This window comes from Xenopus tropicalis, chromosome 6 (assembly GCF_000004195.4).
Source record: "Xenopus tropicalis strain Nigerian chromosome 6, UCB_Xtro_10.0, whole genome shotgun sequence".
Classification (NCBI taxonomy): Eukaryota; Metazoa; Chordata; class Amphibia; order Anura; family Pipidae; genus Xenopus; species Xenopus tropicalis.
Window position 1 is genome coordinate 39,827,743 of NC_030682.2, and position 26,832 is coordinate 39,854,574.

The 26,832-nt window shown below is 40.0% G+C and overlaps 1 protein-coding gene across 3 annotated transcripts in view; it reads right to left on the reverse strand.

Moving 5' to 3' along the window:
* Nucleotides 1-26,832, reverse strand: part of rapgef5 (Rap guanine nucleotide exchange factor 5) — a 163,109-nt gene that overhangs the window by 117,677 nt on the left and 18,600 nt on the right. For all 3 annotated transcript variants that reach the window (XM_031903650.1, XM_031903649.1, XM_018094932.2), the window contains exons 2-6: nt 20,306-20,356; nt 17,499-17,605; nt 17,223-17,344; nt 5,058-5,226; nt 2,827-2,908 (exon numbers count right to left, since the gene is read on the reverse strand). In XM_031903650.1, coding sequence (XP_031759510.1) covers nt 2,827-2,908; nt 5,058-5,226; nt 17,223-17,344; nt 17,499-17,605; nt 20,306-20,356 — 531 coding nt within the window. The remainder of the gene's footprint in view (nt 1-2,826; nt 2,909-5,057; nt 5,227-17,222; nt 17,345-17,498; nt 17,606-20,305; nt 20,357-26,832) is intronic.

The window sequence follows — 26,832 nt, forward strand, 5'->3', positions numbered from 1 at the left end:
AACAAAATCTCGGAAGTTGCCTTGAGAGGAAACTTCCGCAATTTCGGGAACTCGCGGCGCCGCATATGCCATCCCACCGCTGATTAACATTCAAGCCGGTGGGATGGCATATTGGGGAGATTAGTTGCCCACAACAAGGGAGATAAGATAATGGCCCATGGAGCTAGTTAGTTGCTCGCAATAGAGCTCCGTTACAGTGGGCAACTAACCACTATAAAATGTCTTTCCACTAGCAACAATAGGAGTCAGCGGTGGAAAGGTCTACTACACATTGCTTTGGCTTTCTGTTCACAGCAGACTAATTGCTGTGATAGTAGGCACTACATGTCAGGTTCCCTGATGGTCCCTTGAAGGGCCAGTTTTACACTGCTTCAGACTTTAAAGGACCTGAACTAAACTACTATTTTAGGCAATCTATGATGCAGCTGATTACATCTGAATTTGAGAAAGGTACATTATGTGGCCTCAATCATGGCCTTGTCCATTTATTGTATCCTCAGCATTACATTTATGGTGGAATCATAAATGAAGGATTCTAAAAAGTAAGGAATGGTGACCTCCCTTTCCAACCAGTGCAGAAACCAAAAAGCTCTATATAACACATAAGTCATATGCACTCATTAACAGGCACTGACTGGACTTAAAAGAGATGATTCAGCAGGTACCAATTTCTTCTCCTTCATTTATTTATTTATAAAGTGCAGCAAGTTACGCATCGCTTTTCATTAATTTATACTAAACAGGGGTCTTACAATAATTTAACACTTACAGGGTTACACAAAAGAAGGGCCCAATTTGTGTCAAATAGGTGAAAAATGATTGATCCTCAATGTGTTACAGACACTAGAAAAGCTATAAGGTGATGTCTCATTAAATTAGTAGAATTTTGTAGAAATGGATTGCTAAATTATCTGCAAGTGAGAATACTAATGACTTGAAAGCAGTTCCTGTGGTCTTATACTTCCTCCTGAAATTACTGAAAATGAATAAATATTTAGGCTATGCAAACGTCACTTCTCATTTTACTAGCAAATCCATTGGTGACAGCGCCAAGAACCACATCAGGCACCTAGTAAGGGAGCATTTGCTTAGAGCAGCAGTCTCCAGCCCGTGGCTTTCCAGATGCAGCTCAGTGACAACTCCCATTGAGCAACTAGCGGGGAACCACAGACTGAAATCACTGGCTTACACAAACACAGGTGGACACTTTCCACACATTTCTGTACATGTCTAGGAAATGAAGAGCAACATCTGGAAAAAACCTCACTGAAATTGGGAAGAGAGTAGTTATGCACAGCAACAAAACATCCCCACCTACTAGACTCTGATGTTTCCATTTATCTCTTGGCAATCAACATGGTTGCTGTGTATCATATGTATAACTGCAAAATCACACATAAAGAATTATATATATATATATATATATATATATATATATATTCATAATATATTATGCCATTAACTGTCCAAGGGAAATAATTGAGCTATAAACCTTACTGCCCATGCAAGCCTGTTATTAATGAATGTAGATTTTTCATTTGGTACTTTAATTAAAAGTTAATGATAAGAAATTCCTAATATTATATATTGTATATTTGTATAACACTCTGGGCCATCTAGAAATAGCCTATGTACAATGGGTAAAAGGAATAGAAAGAATGTAAGGATAAAGACACACAGAGCTGCTAGTAGCAGCTACTTGTCGTGGCTACTAAAATAGACAATGCTGATCATTTACTCATAACAGACTCTACATATGTTTTAGCAAAGGCATTTTATATGACATGTGAGTCCCTGGAAAAAACTCATCCATATTACACAAAGAATTGTGTATTAAATTAAAACTGACAGAAAAAAAACAAAAGTTCCTATAGGTAACATGGTTCATAAAACGAGGTAAATAATATTTACATGTGACAACTCAAAAGTTGCAAATTCTACAGCATTGTGTAAGTCTGTATTTCATTCAGTTCCAAATAAAATCTACGGTTATATTTACCATTAGCTCAGCAATGTGCCATATATAGTTATTCGAGGTCTCTAGGATTTGTCAGCCTCCCCTTTATAGTACAAATGTAAAACAGCCAATCCCCTCTCACTCTGCACACCCCGACCAAGCCTATAACACACAGGGAGCCCTGTGCCCCTATTTCCGTACTGTACCCCAGTGTCAACTACCGCATATGGATTTTGAAATAAATCAAACAAAAGGATCAAGTGGGCACACAACCTCCAAAGAAAAAGGGCTTCTATAATAGAGAAATCAGAGTAACTGAATACAAAGCTGAACCCCCTCCTCATATGCCCAAGGCAAGGGCAGAATAAATAATGTATATGCTATGAATTAATATAAGCTCTCATGCGGGGGGGGTGGCATTTATAAACACTGGCCAGATATGCACCTGGGCAGTAACCCATGGCAACCAATAAGATGTTAACTTTCATTATTCTACCTACAGCTGGCTGAAAAAAAATACTAATCATTAATTATTGTAGTTGCTGTGGGTAACTGCCCAGGTGCAATATAGTCTAGTGTTTATAAATGAGCCTGAGCTTGTGTTAGAGCAAATATTGTACATTTAAAGGCAATTCAAACTCTCACAGATAAAGAAAACACATTGAGGACAGCACATGATGCTGCTTACTTAAATCAATGGAAATAATCCTACAACAGTTCCCTGGTTATTACAGGAACACGCTTTCTAGAAAAAGTAGCAGCAATCACAGTGCCTAATGTGCTATTATACTTAGGTCCAATAAACTGAAAGTATGTTTTCAAAGAGTTCCCTTAATACGCTAGCTAGAGTAAAGAAAAAAATTACTCACCGCAGAAGTAAGACGGGCAAGTGCTTGAATTTGCAGAACTTTATTATTTGCTTCATTTGAATGATCTAACTTGTCAGCCGACCTGCAGAGATAAATTCAAAATATTATTTTCAATTGTGGGCCAATTTTAGCAGGCACTAGTTTGAATATTGCTTCTATGGAACACAGAACAGTTTCCGGCATTTGACCAGTGTGTGCATAGGCAATCTAAGCAATTGCTATAAAAATCAATAGGGAGCGATTAAAATCCTTTTGTGGCCATCCAATAGAGCTATTAATTAGCTGCTGGATAACAAATGCTTAGACTTACACCATGTGTCAAAGCCCTTACCCTGCATAGACTTTTTTTTTTTACAGAATTTGGAATCTGGAGAAATAAAATTGCACAGCTATCTGGAAAAGATGGTTTGCTAGGTAAGGATGAGAGACATAAATGGTTATATTTGACTTAACTGTGTTGATAACATATGGATAGATTCCACGGTATATTATTACAAATTATACATTAGATAATTATCACATTACTTTGGGATGTTACTTTGAAGGTGTTTCTTGATGCAATATGAACACATTGTATTAATGCAAACACATAATATAAAAAGTACAATATATAGCCTACTTTGAAAGATCTGTATGCGTGTTACTTACACAAATTTGAATCCAGTGCACAACCATAAATTCCCTAACTGTTACTACACAAAGGGAATAAAAGCTACACACTGACATCTAACAGTGTTATAGAGCACCACAACAATACATAACCTATATATATCCAGTCAATGCAGGCTTAAAACTGGTTTGTTTCCTGCGGTGCTATATCGCTACTAAAATGTGCAATTCATATACAGGTATGGGATCCATTATTTGGAAACCCATTATCCAGAAAGGTCCGAATTACGGGAAGACTATCTCCAACTGACTCCATTATAAGCAAATAATTCTAATTTTTAAAAATTTAAAAAAAAAAATCCTTTTCCCTGTAATAATAAAACAGTTACTTGTACTTGATTCTAAGATAAAAATTAATCCTTACTGGAAGCAAAACAAGCCTATTGGGTTTGTTTAATTTTTAAATAACCTTTTAGTAGACTTAAGGTATGGAGATCCAAATTACGGAAATCTAGAAAACCCCAGGTCCTGAGTATTCTGGATAATGGGTCCCATACCTGTACTGTTACACATGAAAAAACAGAAAGTCTCCCCAAAGTTGTTCCCATTGCTTCTGCAAAAACATACAACTCTAGCAAGGGCTCCTCACCCAAGATATTGCTTGTATAGAACATGTGACGCTGTAGACGACACAACAGTTCATAACAATACCCAACTCCTTACAAAGAACAAAGAAGCACTATTGGCAGCCCCAATCCACCTGCTTGCCAGACTGACTTTTGACGGAGCTAAAACAATAATATCCAATATTTAAACTGGTACGGCTTCCTATCTAACACAGGCCAATAAGCATAAATTGCCAATGTTAATCCTGAACAATTCTTATTATAGTAAATGACAGTGAGAGGTAGTTAGCAAAATAGCTGGCTTGCTACAGCAGGGAGCAATGGTTACATATTAATGCACTAAATAGAGTAAGGTAAAGCTAGGGCTAGGGCATCATAATGATATTGCCAAGGGACGAGATAGCAACAATGTGTTGCCTTCTATGTACTGCTCGACCATCCTCCAACATCACAAAAAGATTTGCATGATGATAATGGCACAAGAAATCTGATAAGCCATTATGCAAATGAATTATAACAACCCATTCTGTTAGTCTCATTAGATTTTATGCAAACCAGTTTTGCCTCTTCTCACATTTTTGTTGTATAATATACACTGCTTTCTGTAGGGATATGCAAGTAATGTTTCTAAATTGTACAGCTCCAAAAGGGATATCATAATGCTATATATGTATATTTATTAAAAATAAACTTAATATTGAATTAAAAAACTTATTAAAAAAAATAATTTGTATTAAGTGAATATTTGTACAACAAATGGTAACATAATACAAATATTTTTTTCAATAAGTCTATATATATATATAGCATAGTATATATATATATATAGATGTGTAATGCATATCTCATTTATTTTACATTGCCTGATACCACACAATCTTTCAATTAGTAAGTATATTAATTACAATCAAAGAACATGCGTGCCGCACCCCAATTCTCTACAATTATTCAACAAATGATCACTATTCATATAAATCAAACTGTAAGAATACTTACACATCACACATGTTTGATGTAAGAGGAACGAGAGGGGCAAGTTGCTTTAAAAGTCTGACACCCATGAGCCATCCTTTATCTCTGCCAAATTCACAGCCAGCGTCCCCACATTCTTCCGAGGAAAACTGGTAGAACACATATGTGTCTTGAAAACATAGTTGTTTGTCCACTGCATTAGAAACAAAAGTATTAACCAGGAGTCATGGTTTCTCATCAGACAAACAGGACTTATCAAAAATATGGCACCTATCATTTTTATTTTGATTGAATTACACCGGGGAGGTAGTTGATTCTACTATATATTTAAAAGTAAATAAACAGACCATGTTTATTACATCATGTTGGACTGCACTGGGTTGTTAGAAGGTAAATCTTATTTAGGCTCAGTGCATTAGGCTGCACCAAAAGATTTTATGGGTAATTTATGACTGCAAGCATTTGTGCCACTGCCCCTTAAAGGGAACAAAATGTGTAAAAAACAAGAATGTGCCAGTGCATTATACTCCTCTAAAAGTGAAAGAAATGTGTTTTGGGCTGATTTATTGAGAAATTACCAAAAAACCCTACTGTTTCACTTCTGTTCCACTTCTGCTGCCTCCTTTCCCAGACTGTGCAGGGAGCTGGTGGTGCTCAGCACACTGCACTGTAGTACGGGAACCACTCAGAAAATAGGCAGACCTGATAGGGGACTGAAGCCTGTCTTTGCTTGTGTGACTGCAGGGCTGTGATTAGCTACACCACTCCAGATGTGCTTCTGCCAGGGACAATTAAGACATACCCACCCCTCATTTGAAACACGGACAGGAACTGTAGCAGATCTGTAGGGAGCTCCAATAAAAAGAGTTTAAAGGAGAAAGAAAGCTAAAAACTAAGTAGGCTTTATCAGAAAGGTCTATGCAAATACAGCCATAAGCATTCACAGAAACGCTGCACTGACTTCTCTGAGAAAAGATTAGTTGTGTCTGTAATTCCTGTGCCAGAGACACGCAGCTTTCTGCTCTTTCCTGCTCCCCCCTCCCTCAAGAATGCTAAGAACTCACTCCCCCCCCTTTGGAATGTGGATCTGAGCCAATCAGCAGGAAGCTGACTCATAGTCTAACTAACTGAGCATGTTCACTTGGTCTGGGTGTCTGTGCAGGAGCGAGGCATTATGGGAACTTTCTTTACACAGCTCAGCGTTTTTTCTTCCTGTTTGGCTTCTGATCATCTGAACGGGAGAAATAAGGGGAAACTTAAGGGCACTATTGAGATAACTGAAGGTATGCCTGCAGCTTGAGATTAACTCTTTATTAGCCTTTCCTTCTCCTTTAATATCATTTTTATCCCAAAGTGAAACCAGCACTATATATATTATTCATTATTGCCTATTCACAGTTCATTATTGCCTACTTATGCTACATGTCTCCTTTAACCAAGACCAAAAAAAGAAAGAAAAGAAAAAAAATGGCATAATAAAAATAAAACTTCTACTCTTTTTGTAACCATGCATGCTTATGACCTACGATGGCATGTTACTTTCAATAAGCAGCATTTAATGATCATTTTTGGAAATCATTGTTGACACATAACTCTTCCCAAAAGTTTTTCTTTCCCAGAAATATGTAAGGGAAGACATTTCCCTGAAGAATGATTAAATACCATAATAGTTGTTAGTGGCATGGTCTGATGCATAACAGAGATACACTTTTATTCAAACAAAAAGCATAGTTTGAGGTATGTTCTTGTACAGATTTAAAGGATTTTGAAATAATCATAACATAGTTTGCATGTATAAGGCAGACACGAAAAGGCATCTTCCATTGCATGCTGACATACAGTCACAGAATTGCTATCAAAGCATATATTTAAATTTTTACATGCAACTTCACCATTGTAGAAAGTAACAAAAGATTTAAAGGCAAATGTCACACTAGGAGGTCAGACAGCATTTTCTTGTCCCAACTATTGTCTCTAAAGTCAAAGTCAGATCTGGCGCATGGTCCTCTTCTTTCTGCCTATGTTTTGTAGGCAGATGGAAAGAAGTAGACCCATACTCATCGGCATTTCATTATAGCTGTACTGACAGGCACAGCTTCAGACTGAGTGCAGATATATGGTGTGGAGATTACCTGCTTTCGCATTTTCTAGGCCAGTCTCTGTTTCACTCCATGTAGCTGTACTCACTGTGCCTGTCAATGCAGCTACACGGAGCTGTGGATGAGAGTGATTCCAGCAGGGTTCCTCAGTGCTGTTCATGAATAGATGCAATGCACTTGTGGCTAAAGAATTATATGTAAATTAGGGCTGGGCGATATACCGTTTAATACCGAATACCAGTGGTTTTTTTTAAAACTATATTCATTTTTCAGATACCGCAATACCAGGGTGTCAGGGTACTCACCCGTGTGGCCCGGTCTAGCGCGCCTCCTTGCGTGCGCGCGCGTCCCGTTGTCCGCGGGATGTTGCGCACGCGCGTCCAGGTGCGCGTGCGTCAAAGCACACGTACATGTCAAAGCATGCACGTCCGTGACGCGCTGACGGCACCGGTTCTGCACATGCGTGGGGGGTATTTAAAGCTATCAAACGCCTCCTCATGTTGTCTGCGGCCTTGCCTGGGAAACTAAGCCTGCCTGATTTACCTTACGACTTTCTGTTGCCTTCACTTGCCTGACTCTGATTTTCAATACTGCAGTAATTATTCTCTAATTTATTAGGAAATGGGGTTAACAATGCATGGAAAAAAAAATACCGTCAAATACCGTGACACCGAAATAATTTTGAAAAATACCGTGATATACATTTTTGGTCATACCGCCCAGCTCTAATGTAAATTGCAAACACAGAAGAGACTCCAGATAGACTGCAAAACTATTTGGTGCAACTGCACAGCACATATAAGTCAGATGCAGCATAATTACGTCCAATTCAATGCCCACATTGCACCTGCAATGACACATGAATTCTGTGAAAATTGTGGGAAAAAACATGGGGATTGTGTCCCAAGTTGTGGACAGTTGGAATGACCACACGTTTGACACACTTGTAAAGACATTTGTTATGTGATAATATGGATAAGTGTTAAAATTGTGCAGGTGTTTCAGAAATGGCAATTCCAAATGGAAAGTGTTCTTCCACTGCTATGGCATCTTAGGGCAAAGTCAGACCTGGAGCTATCGCCTGGTCAGGAGGTGATGGCAGCTCCAGGGTTTGCATAGCACCATGCGTGTCATAAGGTGCAGTGCAGAGCGCTACTATACATAAATGCTCAGAGCACATTTGGAGGTAAGTACTTTTAGGGCCATGGCAGATGGGGAGATTAGTCCCGATTTCCCAAAATCCCAGAAGTTTCCTCTCAAGGCAACTTCCGTGATTTCAGGATATTGTGGCACCGCATATGCCATCCCACCGGCGATTTACATTCAAGCGGGTGGGATGGCATATCGGGAAGATTAGTCGCCCGCGAAAAGGGAGATTTGTTGCGGGCGACTAATCTCCCCGTCTGCCACGGCCCTTAATGAAAGTGATTTTAGACGCAGCTAACTGTGGGGAAAAGCACCATGTTGCCCACTGCATCTGCGAACATTAATGAGCCTTTTTGTTACTGCTTCTAATTTTCAGGAGAAAAATATCCTGTACAAAGTGCTCAAAGAACTCTTTGGGGGGAATTCACAAAAGTGGAGGTAGCCCTTTTTTGGAGTAAAAGTGGTGGAAAAACTGGTGGAAAACACTTTCTCCAGATTCACAAACAGAAATCCACCTAAATTCCAACTCAACCGCCACTTTTCCGTTTTTGGTGAAAGAAAGACATTTTACAGACACTTTTGTGAATTTGTCGTTTAAACGACATTTATAAAACGTTTTAACGACATTTTTTCCCGACATTTTCAAAATGGAGTAAAGCTCAGTGTAACTCTGTCAGATCAATTCTAAACTCTTTTGTTTTGTTTTGTTTCACCCAGTCTCCATTTCAAACCTAAGGTAGGAGCCCCATTGGGGGATCATTAACATATAAATGGAGATTAGCAGACTATTGTTAGGGGACAAGTTCCTGTCTAACCCTAGAACAATAGGTGCAAAAAGCCTCATTAACATTGTATAAACAGGTAAAACACTGATTAAAAAAAAGTTTAATTTATATCTTACAGTGGAGGAAATAATTATTTGACCCCTCACTGATTTTGTAAGTTTGTCCAATGACAAAGAAATGAAAAGTCTCAGAACAGTATCATTTCAATGGTAGGTTTATTTTAACAGTGGCAGATAGCACATCAAAAGGAAAATCGAAAAAATAACTTTAAATAAAAGATAGCAACTGATTTGCATTTCATTGAGTGAAATAAGTTTTTGAACCCTCTAACAAAAAAAGACTTAATACTTAGTGGAAAAACCCTTGTTTGCAAGCACAGAGGTCAAACGTTTCTTGTAATTGATGACCAAGTTTGCGCACATTTTAGGAGGAATGTTGGTCCACTCTTCTTTGCAGATCATCTCTAAATCCCTAAGGTTTTGAGGCTGTCTCTGTGCAACTCTGAGCTTGAGCTCCCTCCATAGGTTTTCTATTGGATTAAGGTCCGGAGACTGACTAGGCCACTCCATGACCTTAATGTGCTTCTTCTTGAGCCACTCCTTTGTTGCCTTTGCTGTATGTTTTGGGTCATTGTCGTGCTGGAACACCCATCCACGACCCATTTTCAGTTTCCTGGCAGAGGGAAGGAGGTTGTCGTTCAGGATTTCACGATACATGGCTCCGTCCATTTTCCCGTTAATGCGAATAAGTTGTCCTGTGCCCTTAGCAGAAAAACACCCCCAAAGCAAAATGTTTCCACCCCCATGCTTGACGGTGGGGACGGTGTTTTGGGGGTCATAGGCAGCATTTTTCTTCCTCCAAACACAGCGAGTTGAGTTAATGCCAAAGAGCTCTATTTTGGTCTCATCAGACCACAGCACCTTCTCCCAGTCACTCACAGAATCATTCAGGTGTTCATTGGCAAACTTCAGACGGGCCTGCACATGTGCCTTCTTGAGCAGGGGGACCTTGTGAGCCCTGCAGGATTTTAATCCATTGCGGTGTAATGTGTTTCTGTCACGGTCGGCACCCAATACCAGAGCTAGAGCCAAGCACCCTGGTCTCGGCTCGTGCTTCACCAGTAGCGTGACCGCCTTTGGCTTCGGGAGGAGCCCTCAGCTACTCGGATGCCACCTGGACTTATACGAGAGGTGCAAAGCAGGAGTTCTGGCTAGCAATGGGGCACGACTGTAAAAGTCAGTTAGGCCAAAGATCACGGTACAAATAGGGTAAAACAAGGTCGTCTTCAGGCAGGCTAGGTCGGGGCGGGCAGCAATCAAGGATAGTCAGACAGGCAAGGGTCAAACCAGGTAATCAATACAGCAGGATGAGGCGAAATCGTAGTCAAAGTATAAGCCGAGGTCAGATATGGATAATCAGAATAGTCAGGAGCAAGCCGGGTCAAAACAGGAGAATTACTATCAGAATACAGGAACAAGAATGCACAAGGCTCAGGAAGGCACCAGGAATCGAATCCTATCACGGGCAATGAATGTAAGCAAAAGTCCCTTTAAATAGTTTGAATTTCGCGCCATTGCGCGATGACGTCATGACGCCAGCGTGCGTGCGCCTTTAAATTGCGGAAATGCGCGCGCGCGCACACTTAGGAAGGAGCCGGCACAGGAGGAGAACGGCGCGGCGGGCGTCCCCGCCGATGGCAGCGCGGTGGGCGTCCCCGCCGCGCTGGTAAGTGTTTCATTACATTCACCCTTTCAGTTTGACCATTCGTTTGGGGGTGATAGGCAGAGGAAAAAGACAATTCTGTACCAACCAAAGAACAGAAAGCACGCCAAAATTTAGAAACAAACTGAACCCCCCTATCAGAAATAATATTTTCAGGAAACCCATGAAACTTAAAAATGTGTGTGATGAATAAGTCAGCCAGGACCTTAGCAGAAGGGAGTTGTGGTAAGGAAATAAAGTGAGCCATCTTACTGAACCTATCGACCACCACCCAAATCACTGTCTTACCCTGGGAAGGAGGCAATTCCACAATAAAATCCATAGAAATGTGAGACCAGGGTTTCACTGGGATGGGTAAGGGATTTAAGAGACCCTGGGACAGATGATGAGATGGCTTAGAGCGTTGGCAGACTGCACAGGAATTGACAAAAGTTTTAGCGTCCTGTTTAAAGGAAGGCCACCAAACATGACGGGACAATAAAGAAACAGTTTTTGTAATACCTGGATGGCCTGCTACTTTAGAATCATGAACCTCACTTAAAACTTGTTCCCTAAGCTCTTCAGGAACAAACCATTTACCTGATGGGGTTTCAACAGGGGCAGAAGATTGTAAAGGAGACAATAAGGAAGAGAGATCGGACTCCAAGGTTGCAACAACAATCTCCCTGGGAATGATGGGAGTACATTCACTAGGGTCAGAGGAAACAGAATTGAAACTCCTAGAGAGTGCATCTGCCTTGGTATTTTTTGAACCAGGCCTAAAAGTTAAAACAAAATTGAATCTTGAAAAGAATAAAGCCCATCTGGCTTGTCTTGGGTTCAAGCGCTTAGCGGACTCAATGTAAAGTAAATTTTTATGGTCCGTATAGACCGTCACCGGATGCTTAGCCCCCTCTAAAAGATGACGCCATTCCTCAAAGGCCAATTTAACCGCCAACAACTCCCTGTTCCCTATATCGTAATTTACCTCCGCGGGTAAAAATTTCTTGGAAAAAAAAGCACAGGGATGCAATTTGTTGGTCATCGGGTGTCTTTGAGAAAGGACTGCCCCAGCTCCCACCTCAGATGCATCTACTTCTACAATGAAAGGGAGTGCAGAATCGGGGTATTTAAGGAAAGAGGCAGAACTGAACTCTTTCTTAAGAGTTTCAAAAGCTTGAACAGCCTCAGGGGACCACATACTGGGATCGGCGCCCTTCTTAGTTAGATTCGTGATGGGGGCTACAATAAGGGAAAAATTCTTAATAAATTGCCGATAATAATTGGCAAACCCAAGAAACCTTTGTACTGCACGTAAAGAAAGAGGTTGTGCCCAGTCCAGGACCGCTTTCACCTTACCAGGATCCATCTCTAGACCCTTGCTGGTAATAATAAACCCCAAGAACTGGACCGAAGCGACCTCAAAGATACATTTTTCAAGTTTCGCATACAGGTTATTCTCCCTTAGCCTTTTTAAGACTTCACAGACATGGATACGATGTTCATGGAGATTAGACGAGAAAACAAGAATATCGTCTAGGTAGACCACTACAAATACCCCTAGTAAATCACGGAAAATGTCATTGACAAATTCCTGAAAAACTGCGGGGGCGTTACAGAGCCCGAAGGGCATTACTAAATATTCGTAGTGGCCGTCTCTGGTGTTAAAAGCAGTTTTCCACTCATCCCCTTCCCTAATACGAATGAGGTTGTATGCCCCTCTCAGATCGAGCTTGGTATAGACTTTGGCCCCCTTGACCTGGTCGAACAACTCGGAAATTAGAGGAAGGGGGTAGCGGTTTTTAACTGTGACCTTATTTAAACCTCTGTAGTCAATACAAGGGCGAAGACTACCATCCTTCTTACCCACAAAGAAAAAACCCGCACCTGCAGGAGAACTAGAGGGCCGGATAAAACCCCTTACGAGGTTTTCCTGAATATACTCCCTCATAGACTGAGATTCAGGTAGGGAAAGAGGATATGTACGACCCCGAGGAAGTGAGGCGCCTGGAACCAGGTCAATGGGACAGTCATACTGTCTGTGAGGAGGTAAGGTCTCGGCAGCCCTTTTGGAAAAAACATCGGCGAAAGCCGAATAGGCTGCAGGTAAACCCTCTAGTACGGTGTTCGCAATAACAGGAGGAATACAAACACCCCTACAACCATCACCCCATTGAGTGACCTCCCCTGTAACCCAGTTAATTAGGGGGTTATGAGCCTGGAGCCAGGGTAACCCCAAAATGAGAGGAGAAGAGGCACCTTCGATGAGGAAAAAGGCTATCTCCTCACTATGAACATTATTACTACTTAATGATAAGAAGATGGTTTTCTTATTTACCACCCCTGAGCCTAGGGGTCTTCTGTCCACCGCTAAAATTCTCATGGGAACATCTAGAGGAACCACAGGAATGCCGTGTCTGGCTGCAAACGTGGCATCTAAAAAGTTACCCTCGGCCCCAGAGTCCACAAAAGCGGACAAATTAATGGAGCCCGAAGGCCAGGTCAATTTGACTGGTAGCTGAACCTTGGAGGCAAATTGGGGAGAGGAAACGCCTGCACCCAAATGAAGCTCCCCTTCTTCATTTAGGCTGGGGCGTTTCCCGGCCTCTTAGTGCATTGCTTCAGAAAATGACCCTTGTCCCCGCAATATATACATAACCCAAGAGTCCGCCTGCGTGTCTTTTCCTCAGGAGAGAGATGGAATAGGCCTAGTTGCATAGGCTCCTCCTGAGGTGGAGACACAGGGGAAACCAAAGACTTGACATTGGGCACCAAGTCAGGTCCCATATAAGAAACCCCAGAAAAATTAGCATGACCCCTCTCACTCCTTCTCTCCCTCTGTCTCCTATCGATCTGGATGACTAGGGACATGAGATCATCTAGACTGGACGACAAGGGGTAATTCACCAGACTATCTTTAATAGAGTCAGATAACCCGACACGGAACTGACTGCGCAGGGCCACATCGTTCCACTCAGTCTCTCCTGCCCACCGGCGGAACTCTGTGCAGTATACCTCTACCTCCCGCCTCCCTTGGCGCAGTTTACGAATCGCCGAATCGGCTGATGATGCACGATCTGGGTCATCGTACAGAACTGCCATAGTATCAAAGAATACATCAAGGGAAAAACGGGCAGGATCAGAGGGAGACAGTCTAAGGGCCCAAACTTGGGGATCCCCCACTAGAAGGGTCATAACAAATCTTACTTTTTCCACACCCGAAGGGAAAGAAAGAGGGAAAAAACTAAGATACAGTTTACATGCCTCTTTGAAGACAAAAAATTTAGACCTGTCTCCAGAGAATATCTCTGGAAATGCAATTTTGGGTTCTTGGGACCTGAAAGTGTTACCCCCCAATGCGTATGAACCCACAGGAGGGGAAGAACTAGGAATTGGCTGCTGCTGTGAAGCTTGCGGGGTCTCCAGCTGGCGGGTTAAATTGTGAAAACCCTGCAGGAGATAATTTTGTTTTTGCTCCTGATCCTCCAAGCGCTGAAGGAGGGCAGTAAGAAGCGCTTCAGTAGTAGCAGATGGAGCGGGAGAAGCAGCAGCGGACTCAACGTGATCTTGGTCCTCCATGGCCCGTGATAATGTCACGGTCGGCACCCAATACCAGAGCTAGTGCCAAGCACCCTGGTCTCGGCTCGTGCTTCACCAGTAGCGTGACCGCCTTTGGCTTCGGGAGGAGCCCTCAGCTACTCGGATGCCACCTGGACTTATACGAGAGGTGCAAAGCAGGAGTTCTGGCTAGCAATGGGGCACGACTGTAAAAGTCAGTTAGGCCAAAGATCACGGTACAAATAGGGTTAAACAAGGTCTTCTTCAGGCAGGCTAGGTCGGGGCGGGCAGCAATCAAGGATAGTCAGACAGGCAAGGGTCAAACCAGGTAATCAATACAGCAGGATGAGGCGAAATCGTAGTCAAAGTATAAGCCGAGGTCAGATATGGATAATCAGAATAGTCAGGAGCAAGCCGGGTCAAAACAGGAGAATTACTATCAGAATACAGGAACAAGAATGCACAAGGCTCAGGAAGGCACCAGGAATCGAATCCTATCACGGGCAATGAATGTAAGCAAAAGTCCCTTTAAATAGTTTGAATTTCGCGCCATTGCGCGATGACGTCATGACGCCAGCGTGCGTGCGCCTTTAAATTGCGGAAATGCGCGCGCGCGCACACTTAGGAAGGAGCCGGCACAGGAGGAGAACGGCGCGGCGGGCGTCCCCGCCGATGGCAGCGCGGTGGGCGTCCCCGCCGCGCTGGTAAGTGTTTCATTACAGTTTCCAATGGTTTTCTTGGTGACTGTGGTCCCTGCTAATTTGAGGTCATTAACCAACTCCTCCCGTGTAGTTCTAGGATGCTTTTTCACCTTTCTCAGAATCATTGACACCCCACGAGGTGAGATCTTGCGTGGAGCCCCAGAGCGAGGTCGATTGATGGTCATTTTGTGCTCCTTCCATTTTCGAACAATCGCACCAACAGTTGTCACATTCTCTCACAGCTTCTTGCTAATGGTTTTGTAGCCCATTCCAGCCTTGTGCAGGTCTACAATTTTGTCTCTGACATCCTTGGACAGCTCTTTGGTCTTTCCCATGTTGGAGAGTTTGGAGTCTGCTTGATTGATTGATTCTGTGGACAGGTGTCTTTTATACAGGTGACTAGTTAAGACAGGTGTCCTTAATGAGGTTGACTAATTGAGTAGAAGTGTCTAACCTGTGGGAGCCAGAACTCTTAATGGTTGGTAAAGGTTCAAAAACTTATTTCACTCAATGAAATGCAAATCAGTTGCTATCTTTTATTTAAAGTTATTTTTTCGATTTTCCTTTTGATGTGCTATCTGCCACTGTTAAAATAAACCTACCATTGAAATGATACTGTTGTGAGACTTTTCATTTCTTTGTCATTGGACAAACTTACAAAATCAGTGAGGGGTCAAATAATTATTTCCTCCACTGTATATATAAAAAGTTTTTACCTCACATTTGCATGATTATGCTAGTTCTAGCTAAATGAATGAGGCAATAATACATTTTGTGTGAATATATTGTAAACATTTTTATTAAAAGGAAAAGTAAAGCCTCCCAATCAAATTTTTAGTTTAAGCAGTAGGGCTGGGCGATATACCGTTTAATACCGAATACCGGTGTTTTTTTTTTTTTAAACTATATTCATTTTTCAGATACCGCAATACCGGGGTGTCAGGGTACTCACCCGTGCGGGCCAGTCTTGCGCGCCTCCTTGCGTGCGTGCGCGTGCGTCCTGTTGTCCGCGGGACGTTGCGCACGTGCGTCCAGGTGCACGTGCGTCAAAGCGCACATACATGTCAAAGCGTGCACGTCTGTGACGCGCTGACGGCGCCGGTTCTGCACATGCGTGGGGGGTATTTAAAGCTATCAAACGCCTCCTCCTGTGCTATGTTGTCTGCGGCCTTGCCTGGGAAACTAAGCCTGCCTGATTTACCTTACGACTTTCTGTTGCCGATCCTTTGCTTGCCTGACTCTGATTTTCAATACTGCAGTAATTATTCTCTAATTTATTAGGAAATGGGGTTAAGACCTAATCATGCATGGAAAAAAAAATACCGTTAAATACCGTGACACCGATATAATTTTGAAAAATACCGTGATATAAATTTTTGGTCATACCGCCCAGCTCTATTAAGCAGCAGTGCCCCCTCTTTAATCACTTCACTGACATTTGCCCCAACTTATCTGTGCCCCCATAGCATGTCCAGAACTACAGAGCTGCCTGACAGCATTGGCCCCCACCTGTTCCCAGCAGCCATCTTGGTGATCAGCAAACAGCACCTACATACTGGCACCCAAACTGGGATATTGGGGTACAGGGTTGGACTGGCCCAACAGGGCACTGGATAAAAACCCAGTGGGCCCTAGCTCTATTTATTGGACATGTTGGTGTGTGGCCCAGATTGCTGCTGACCAGTAATGAGTAGGGGCTAGAGAAGAAGGTATTTAGACCCTTAAATCTTGTTACAGGAGTGGAATTACACAGAAATATAGAAAGCATTTGAAAGCCCAGATTGTCCTGAAAAAATGATGTATAGTTTCCCTGGAGAAACTAAAATTACCCCTCAGGAAATGCCCCCAAAGTGAAATGACAAATGAAATGCAAAATCCTGCTGGTAAAATCCTTACCCCAAGGCTCATGTAGCTGTGGGACTGGGTTTGATGGCACCGACAGATTTACTAAGAGCTAAAGGCAAATTCTTAAAAAAAATGTCGGGAAAATGACAAAATCTGAAAACTGTCTGTTTAAAAGACAAATTCACAAAAGTGGAGATAGAGGTTTGTGAATTAGTTGGAAAATCCAACAAATCTATCTCCACTTTTATTTTGTCTCAATATCACCACTTTTGTGAATTCCCCCCTTTGTATACCATTAGGCTTAATGTTTAACGCACAACAGATTTGACAGGGCCATAATATTGTAATGCTTACCCGATAGTAGTATTCCAAGTTTCAGTAAGATCTGCCAAATGCTAGCTGCAGTATATCGACACTGCACAAAGGGACAGTGCTGAAGCAGCCAGTCCACCAATTCAGACCCCACACAGCTTTTTCTGCAAAGAAAGGAAGAAAATTAAAAGTGGTAAATGTTTACCTATCAATTAATACCAAACTGGAATTAAAGTTACAATTTCTGCAGTTAACATGGAGTTATTACACACAGACTGACTTTCAGGAGTCTGATTTGTCAGATATTGTGCAATTTACCTGCATATACACGTCAGATACATGCGATCCCTAATCAGTTCAGGTGTTTGGCTTCTCACTGCATTTCTTAGAGCTCTTCCTGCACAAGAAACACTTTCACCATAAAGCTGAACAGATTGAAACAGAAAAATAAGAGGTTAAAACTGGGGTAATATGCAATCTGTTTCACTGGAGGCAAAATGTGTCATGTTGATTATTATAACATCATTTTCAATAAGATTCATAAACATGAATTTGTTGGAACTCAAAATTTCTACTAAAAATGTAATTGTTTTATATAAATTCACAACAGGTCTACTAAATGCATAATTTTGGAATTGTCAATACACCATATCACCTACAAATGATTTTGGCAAAAAACTGAAGCAAATTTGATCAAATATATTAGTATAAAGTATTTATCTTAGAAAAATTCCAGCCTATGTAAGCAAAATATGTGGCTGTCCAAAGTAGTACAATTGCGGAAAAAGACTGATTTGGTTCATTTATTTCCTTTATCTACACGCAGCATAGCTTTTATAGATAACCTAGGAAATATTCAGTATCTCAAGTAGCTGCCATTGGACCTCTGGAGTGGTAGTGAGCAGCAGAAAGTTCATACAGCAGCTGGCATAATAAAGGAATTCATGAAGTTCAACTTTACCCAGAACCAATAAAAAATAGATTAAACGTTTAAATTTTTATAATTGCATTGGTGTCTAAGTGAAACTTTATCGCCCCATATTACAGGACTCCATAAAATTCTCTGGTGCCCTTCACTTTTAATCCTATTTGTTATTAAAGGAAGGCAACTGTTCCTGCCATTAATATGTTTTTTTGGACAGGGCCATCTTTCCATTGTTGTATCGGTAATAAGTTGTTCTTTTGTACGTAATCTGTTTGTTCATTGTATACATCCATTTATTGTGCATTGCTACGGAATTCGTTGGTGATTTATAAATACATGTATATAATAATAAAATCACTATCACAATATGAACAGTGCCTCACAGCATGAACTTCTCACTGTGAGGTTCACACTGGGTTTCCACTGCCAGGGATTACATTACATTACAAAATTTGATCCAGAAGCACACAGAGATAGTGAAAAAGCATTGTTTTATTTTGCCAAAATTAGGAAACATTTTGGTCTTACCATCAGCCCTTTATCAAGCCTCACATTTAGGGGCTGATTCATCAAAGTACGAGTTTGAATCCCAAAATGGGTAAAATTCGGATTAGATACGATAATTTCTGATGATCGCAAATATCACGAAAATGCTTACGAAAAAAATCATATTAGTCACGATAATATTGTTTTGTTGATCTGAAAGTCACAAAATTTTCGTATCCGAACGATCGTTAACAGCAGGAAAACCTTTTTTGACTTTGATCCTTCTGTGCATGTTTTTGGAAGCCTCCTATAGGACTCAATGGCACCAACCTGGCCAAAGGAAAGTCACGATACCAAAGCTTGAATGAATCCAAAAACTAATACGATTTTGTCGCACAAATTGTCGCGTTTTTTGTCTCAAAGTACGAAAAAAGTTGCCCAAATCAACTAAAAAGTCACAAAAATACACACAGTATGAAAACTTGAAAAATACGATTTTTTTGTATTCGAAAGCAATCGTACTTTGATAAACGAGCCCCTTAGTGTAACAAATACTTGTGCAAAGGAAAGGGCCTTTCATCTACTGGATTACATGATACAAATGAACTACAACTACCCTAGGTGCATATAATATCATATTTACATTGGGGTATATAATAAATAATGATAAGCTAATACAAATGAACAAAATCTATTCCTAGCTGTATAAATGCATATGCAATTGCCATAAATGCTTGTGATGATCGATTTATATTGTTGTCTTAAGTAATCAATGCTAAAACAAGTAATACAAAAAAAGTCCAATGTATTAGTCATAAAGTGTTAATGTGCAAATTTTATTAAAAAAACAATTTTTATAACATTATTAAAGTCGACTTACTCAAAATATCAGCTCCAGTCCATAAGGGCTATAATGGGGAGATAAGTCGCCGCGCAACTAATCTCCCCGAAATGTCATCCCACCCCTAGAATGTAAATCGCCAGTGGGATGGCATACGCGGCGCCGAAATCGCCAAAGTTTCCTCTCAAGGCAACTTCGGGGATTTCGGAAAATCGTAGCACCGTGTATGCCATCCCCCCGACGATTTACATTGAGGACTGCATTGATGTGGTTCTTGCCCCGATGGCCGGCATCCCGTCAATGTGATGCAATACTTGGGAAAGATCTGCACATTTGGCAACCTTGCCAAACAAGTGGATCTTTCAGTGTTTGGCCAGCTTTAGTCTCCCTGCAGCAGCTTTTGTTCTGCAGTGTTGCCTAAATGCAGACAGAACACAACCAACGAAACAGTATACTAATAACTTGCAAAGATCTTCATTTATAATATATTTGCTTTAACATAAATTATGTTCTAATAAGCAAGTTAATCTGATTGCTACTGAACCCAAAACCTTTACTATATACAATCAAATATATCCTTTATTAATCATTGCTTTCTGTCTTCACAAGAATAATGCACATTGTGATCACCTACTGTTATTGTTGTCTGTGTGTATGTGTGTGTCTGGTGGGGCATTTTGGATATATACACAGAGAAGGCCCTTTCTGTTTTGAAAGCAGATACAAGTATGTCAACTATTTCAAATATATGCATACACAGCTGAGGAAATTTTGCCAACACCATTAGTACTAAAATATGGAGCTTGCAGATGACAGATACTGCAACATTTTCTACACAAATGTACTGTATTAGTATTGCGTAGTATAATATACCTTGGTGGCTGAATTATCCACATACAGACTTGGAATTCTTTCTGGAAGTATCTGTTAAGAAAAAAAATGTTTTAGTTCAAAATAAATACTTTCCTACTGTTATATTCCACAGACTTTACTGATTGGTTGCAGAATACATTTAAAACTTCAACTAGGGATATTCTATACAATCTAGTTTTCTATGGAGGAATTGGAGCAATCAAAACTCCTCGATCCACTGGCAGCCACTTTATAGTGTATGGGAATCACAACCTTACTGGTACTCAAGGAAAAGCACTGAAAAAAATGCATGTGACAAGGAGCACCACTTCCATGCACTGTAACTAAAAGTATTTTCCTGTAGCTCCAGCTATTTTTTTGTTTAAGAAGAGACCCAATCAAATGTCTACTGATCTAGGCTTTTATTTTCTTTACACTAGTCTTTATAATTTTAAGAGATTAACAGCAGGTTGCTTAGCATGTGTCTCTTAATGACAATGAGATGTTGCTTGAGGGTTGCGCTATGCTTTCTTCTGCTGAACATTTAAATCCCCCCAAGTAAAACATATTATTCGCAGTGATCTGGCTTAATCGCAGGAAAATGCGAAAGAAGGCAATTTCCTGCGATTAAGCCAGATCATCTTGAGTCATATGTTTTACTTGCAGTGATCGAAATATTCAGCATGTGGTGGCATCATGTGCCATAACCCTTAAAAATCTATGGGGTTATATAATAATAACACTAAGTTTGCCAAGGAGCAGCAACCCATATCAACCAATCAGCAGGTAGAGTCACCTGTTTTAAACCAAACATCTTATTGGTTGCTATGGGTTACTGCTCCTGGGCAAACTTAGTGCCTTTAACTACATATCAGCCATTAAGTGATACTTCTCATAGCATGTCTAATAAATGCTGTGCCACCACCTGTATGTATACTTGAAAAATTATATTTATACAGCACTACTTATGTGCGCATGCACTGTTCAGCAGAACAATAAATGAATAGCACAAACAGGGGTTAATACAATAATAAATACAAAGTTCCATTAAAGATTTAGGAGCTAAGCATCAAAGAGGCTAGAAGACAAAGGTCCCTGCCCCCCAGAACTTACTAAGTAACTGAATGCAAAACACAACTGTTGGCTCTTACAGGATTTCTGTTTTAGGATCTTGGTCCCCACCCCAGGGACAAGTATTGCCATACAGAGTCCACCCCTGCAGCAATTGGCTCAAGATTTTTGGCTCACCTGCCCCACGATTGTGGGCAAGAGAGCTGCTTTTATGTTCAAAACAACCTCAGTGTGACGGCAGCTGCAAAGAATAACATGCTAGCATACATATTTTCTGTTTTTTATTGAATGAACTTTGTAGCCTGTGCCCTTCAGTGGGTGTGGTGAAGGGGGAGTGGTCAAATGGAGTATAAACAGTATGCTAATTTAGGAGGTTGCCTCATTAAAAAAAACTTCTAAAATCTAAATCTAAAATAAAATTATTTGCATCACCCATTTTCTTACAGATTTTGCCACTAGCTACTGTGTCTCATACAGACGCAATGACTTCAAATCAAATATTATACAAAAATAGTGAAATGATAGTCAGTAAAGCATGTTGTTAGACTCCAGCCACATGCTCCAATACCTGATTTAGATAATTGTGACCAAATAATCTAATCCTAGGTCTTTGTCAGGGTCATAAGACATGTAATATTCATAAAACATCTGGCACTCAAGTTTAAGAAAAATTGGTCTAAAACCCTTGAAACCATTTTATTAATATTTAGTAAAATGGCAAATAACATCATGAACATTCAGTCCTATTGGAGTACATAATTCACAACAAAACAACACTTTTGCTGCATGTTTTTACACTAAAGCCCTATTATTTCTATTATTGAGTTCTTCTTAAGAGATTTCAGGAGCACTTTACAGCAATACCGTCTTGTAAGATATAAAGTTCCTTCACCACATAAAGTACCATTAGAACATTATGGTTGTCACATGGCAGCAGAAACTCTGCACTCACCACACTCATTTGTCACTGTGAAGAGCACTTATAATGGCTCTGTAGACACAGGTATATTAACTTGAGCTCAAAACAAAAGCCTCCATCCCTGGCACAGAAATACTAACCTCAAAATTACATTGGAAGTTTTTCTGACCCATTTTACTATTTCAAAAATCAAGGCACACCCATGTCGCGCCGAGGATTGTTGACAATTATGAAAATGATTATCATGTATATAACTTTTCTTATTTTTTTTTTTTTTTTTTGGATTAAGTGCTGCAGGTGATTTTTTTAAAAAAAAGGATTTTGCAAATTACAGGTGTGGTAAACACTTAGCAAACAAAATCTTCCCACACCTTCCCTTTTTAAATACCTGACTTCAAACAGGAATTTTTAAATGGGCATTAATAGGTTGTTCTTACATACATAAACTAAAGAATTGTATATTTCTGCCCTAGTCCACTTAATGCATATATACACTGTATACATGTGCTATTTAGGGCTTTCCTAATAAACGCAAGACAAAAGACAATTTTTGAACAATCTATAAGAGCTTATTGGCAAGCATCTGGATTAGCAATTAATCAATAAGAGGCAACCTTCAAAGACCTTTACAAACAGGTGGAAACATTTCACCTTCAAAACTGGTCTCAAAATATACACTGGAATCTAGTACATAAGTACTAAGGAAAGTGTTTTTTTGATATGGTAATATTACAGTGTGTTTCTTTTCCCAAAAAATATATGCCAAAGAGCATATTTTTTTTTAAAAGAGTTTGCTTTTTGTAGTAATCATTTCATTAAAAAATACTACCTAAAATAATGTTCTATGCAATTCTCATTTTCCTTCAGCTTTTCCACTAGCTCTTTTTTCAAATATGGATGCAACAGGACTGTGCCAAAGACTAGTGTGTGTAGCTGGTCATGTTTGAAATGAAAGAACGCCAAATGAATGGATCTTCTCTCGAAGAATGGATCTTCTCCCAAACGATCAAATTATAATGGCGGGTATAGGCACCATAGGACCGAGGGCCACATCAACAAGTCGATGCAGTCCCCGATCTGTCAGAAAATCAAACCTGACCAATCAAGATCTGGCCAATTTTAGGCCAGATATCGGTTGGGTAGGCCCTTCAGGGGTGCCCATACACAAGCAGATAAGCCTGTATATCTGACAAATTAAACTTTGGAGCTGGGAGAGCTCTTCATATCTGCCTTTCTTTCTTTTGCCCAAACCTTACCTGTTCTGAAATAATCCCTTCAGTACTGACTGAAGCCTAGCAGTGTAAACCATAGCTGCAGAAGGGGTAAACTTTCTGTACATATAAATGAATTATGCAAGGTAAAATTTTATCACAAACAGAATACACAAGTACAACATAAACTTGAAATGTAATGCCATATGCAATTCCTTCATACACAACATCATTATCTTAAGGGTGTAATAGACCACTTACACCCCTGCAGCAAGTATCATTGCCTGAATTGTGCCAAATCCCATGAGATAGCAGCCCTCAAGGAGACCACACAGAGTAATGATAACTTTAATTAAACTGGCTCCTGGTTAAAGAAGGGGGGTAGTTCTGCTCTGAACAACAGGGTGCAACAGTTTTACGTGACAGAGGCAAATTTCATTCCAACTTTTAAATGAAGCGGTAAATAACTTAATATAAGCTATCGAATTTAGAAGTGAAAGGTAGGCACGCACATGAATACTTATTTGATTCTTGCCTTTTCTACCTCTTTATTGTCTACTCGGGCAAAACATTACAAGATTCATGCTTCCCTGCACTTTGCCTCCCAGCACCTTCTGTCAAGCAATGGAAAGGCAGAAATTCACCGCCAAGATGCCTGCCCATAGCTCGTCTCAACATGCCATCCAGGGAAATGTTGTTCAGCCAGATTTGCCTTATTGTGAAAAAAACGGATACAGCTTGATTTCGAGAAATTAACATGTTCACTATTTAAACTAAATCAGAATTTTATTTCATGAGGACATTTAATGGCAATGTAAGCCAAAAATGAATGTAATACTAAACAACTTCACAACAAATATTTGCTGAGGTTATTTGGAAGTGTCTCTTAAATCAATGCAACAGAAGACAACCTTGCGTGCTCTGCCACAAGCCTGTTATTCAGCTGGATTTGAGAACAGAAAGGGACAGATACTGCTTTGAATAGCAAATATACATACAAGAACTTTGAAACATATGAAAATGTTGATTCATGTACACTGGAAAGTTGCTAAGAATTGCTATTACTTTCATTAGGAAAAATTATATTTTTGGGGTTTACATCCCCTATTAAGGCTTGCTCTGGAAAAAAATCATCATGTAATTGATATATAATTGAACACTACGGGTAAAAAACAGTGCTCACTCACTTGTGTGGGATATGCAAAGGAAATAGTGAGGCTGTGATATTTTTGGTTTCTCTATGCTTAAAATGTGTTACAGGTATGGGATCCCTTATCTGGAAACCCGTTATCCAGAAAGCTCCAAATTACGGAAAGCCCGTATCCCATAGACCAGGGGTCCCCAACCGCCGGTCCATTTTAATTAAATAATTCAGAATTTTAAAACTGATTTCCTATTTCTCTGAAGTAATAAAACAGTACCTTGTACTTGATCCCAACTAAGATATAAATAATCCTGTTTTATTGATTTTTTCGTAGACTTAGGGGCAGATTTATCAATACAGTTCACCACAGAAAAATTCACCCACTTTCTATTCATTCCTATGGGATTTTTAGAAGGGTATGTATACCTGTATCATAAAATATATACAGTGTGTCTGAAGTGAGTATTTTAAAAAAAAAAAAAAAGCAAAAAATGTAATGTTATATCCCTATTAAACTATTCAGTGGTTGATCCATAAATATATACAAAGATATAATGATATATATAGTTCCAACTATGCAACAATGGGCAAATTTCATTGCTAACAACAACATTTTTTAAACCTGCCCAATCGATTTTCTTACCGATATGAGATAAAAAAATCTCTAGATGTTCAATCGTTCAGTTCCCACAAACCTTATGATAATTTGATGGTTTTGTTGGATCGTAAGGGAGAGAAAAATCTTAACATGTATGGCCATCTTTAATTTGAAGGAACCAGGTTGCTTTATTTATTTACATTTAATATACTGTTTTTCATGTTAGATTCAGGTTAAATTATTAAGCTATTAAATAGTTGTAGGAGCTGCCATTCAAAGTCCTTTTGGGCTGTATGGGCCACGCTGGATGGCCAACCATGGATAAACCTCAGAGATAAGAGTAAACTGATCTGATCACACTGCTATATAATTACATTATCTCCAAGCATTTCAATACACTGCCAACCACATATCCCTTATGAATACCAGCAGGATACTGAGGTTTCCATGACAACAGCTTGCATAAATGTTTGACAATAAGAGATACAGGTACCTCTCTATCCAGTCTAAAAAAAGGAAAGCTCAGTGGTTCTAGTTAATGGCAGACAGATATTTATATTGCATTCAATTTAAAGAGACACAGGCAATTTTCAAAAATGAATGGGGTGCCATCCTCATTGACTTGGTCTCGGGATTATAAACTGTTGTAGTACAATTAAAAAAAAAAGATAGAATATAGGATATGATATGAATTATATAGTGCTTAACTCCTGAAGTGCTGAAGGATGCCATCTGTCTGGTTTTGAACAGGACAGTCTGGTTTTTACACTTCCTGCTTGGGTTTTACAGTTCAAAAACCTGGACAGAACTTTGTCTGTGGGACAAGAGAATTTCTTAGCCACAACTCTGCCCCCAAACATAATCCACCCACCCAATATGTCATCCACCCTGCCACCAAAAGTCCTCTGACCCAGCCCCTGATGTCACAGGTCCAGACCAACAAAAAAGTATAGGTGGCAACCAATAATTTATCTAAATTCTTTTTCAGCTACATACACAAAAAAATGATTTTGTGTGCACATTTTTAAAAACTCCATGCTCAGGTCAGAATAAATGTAAAATGTTATGTTTGCACACACAATACTTTGTGCATACCGCAATTTGTTGTGTGTGATGGCTTCAAAATTTGCATGTGCAGGAACACACACCTTAGGGGTGTGTTTACTAAGAATGGAGATAAATATTACCGATGATGTTGCCTGTAGCAACCAATTAGGTCTTTGCTTTGATTTCTAACTTGTAGGTGACTGTCCAAATCTTATTGCTGATAGGTTGCTATGGGCAACATCACCGGAGATATTCATCTCCAATCTTAGTAAACACGCCCCTTTGGCAGCAAAATCTCATCACAAAACAACAGCAAATTTTGTGGGATGCTACAAAATGTAATCCCCCCTGCTGTAATATAATTTGGATCAGATAAAGTTGGATGGTGCCTTCTGTTCCTGCATCTACATCCGTCAGTCAATGTATTTTAGTCAGAAGAAAAGTCTTTAAGACACCATTAGATTTTGGATGGCAAATCTTTTATGCATCTTTTATGCTTAAACATCAGATCAGTCCCGATATTTTTTGACCCATGCAACTATATCCCATTTGTAGGAT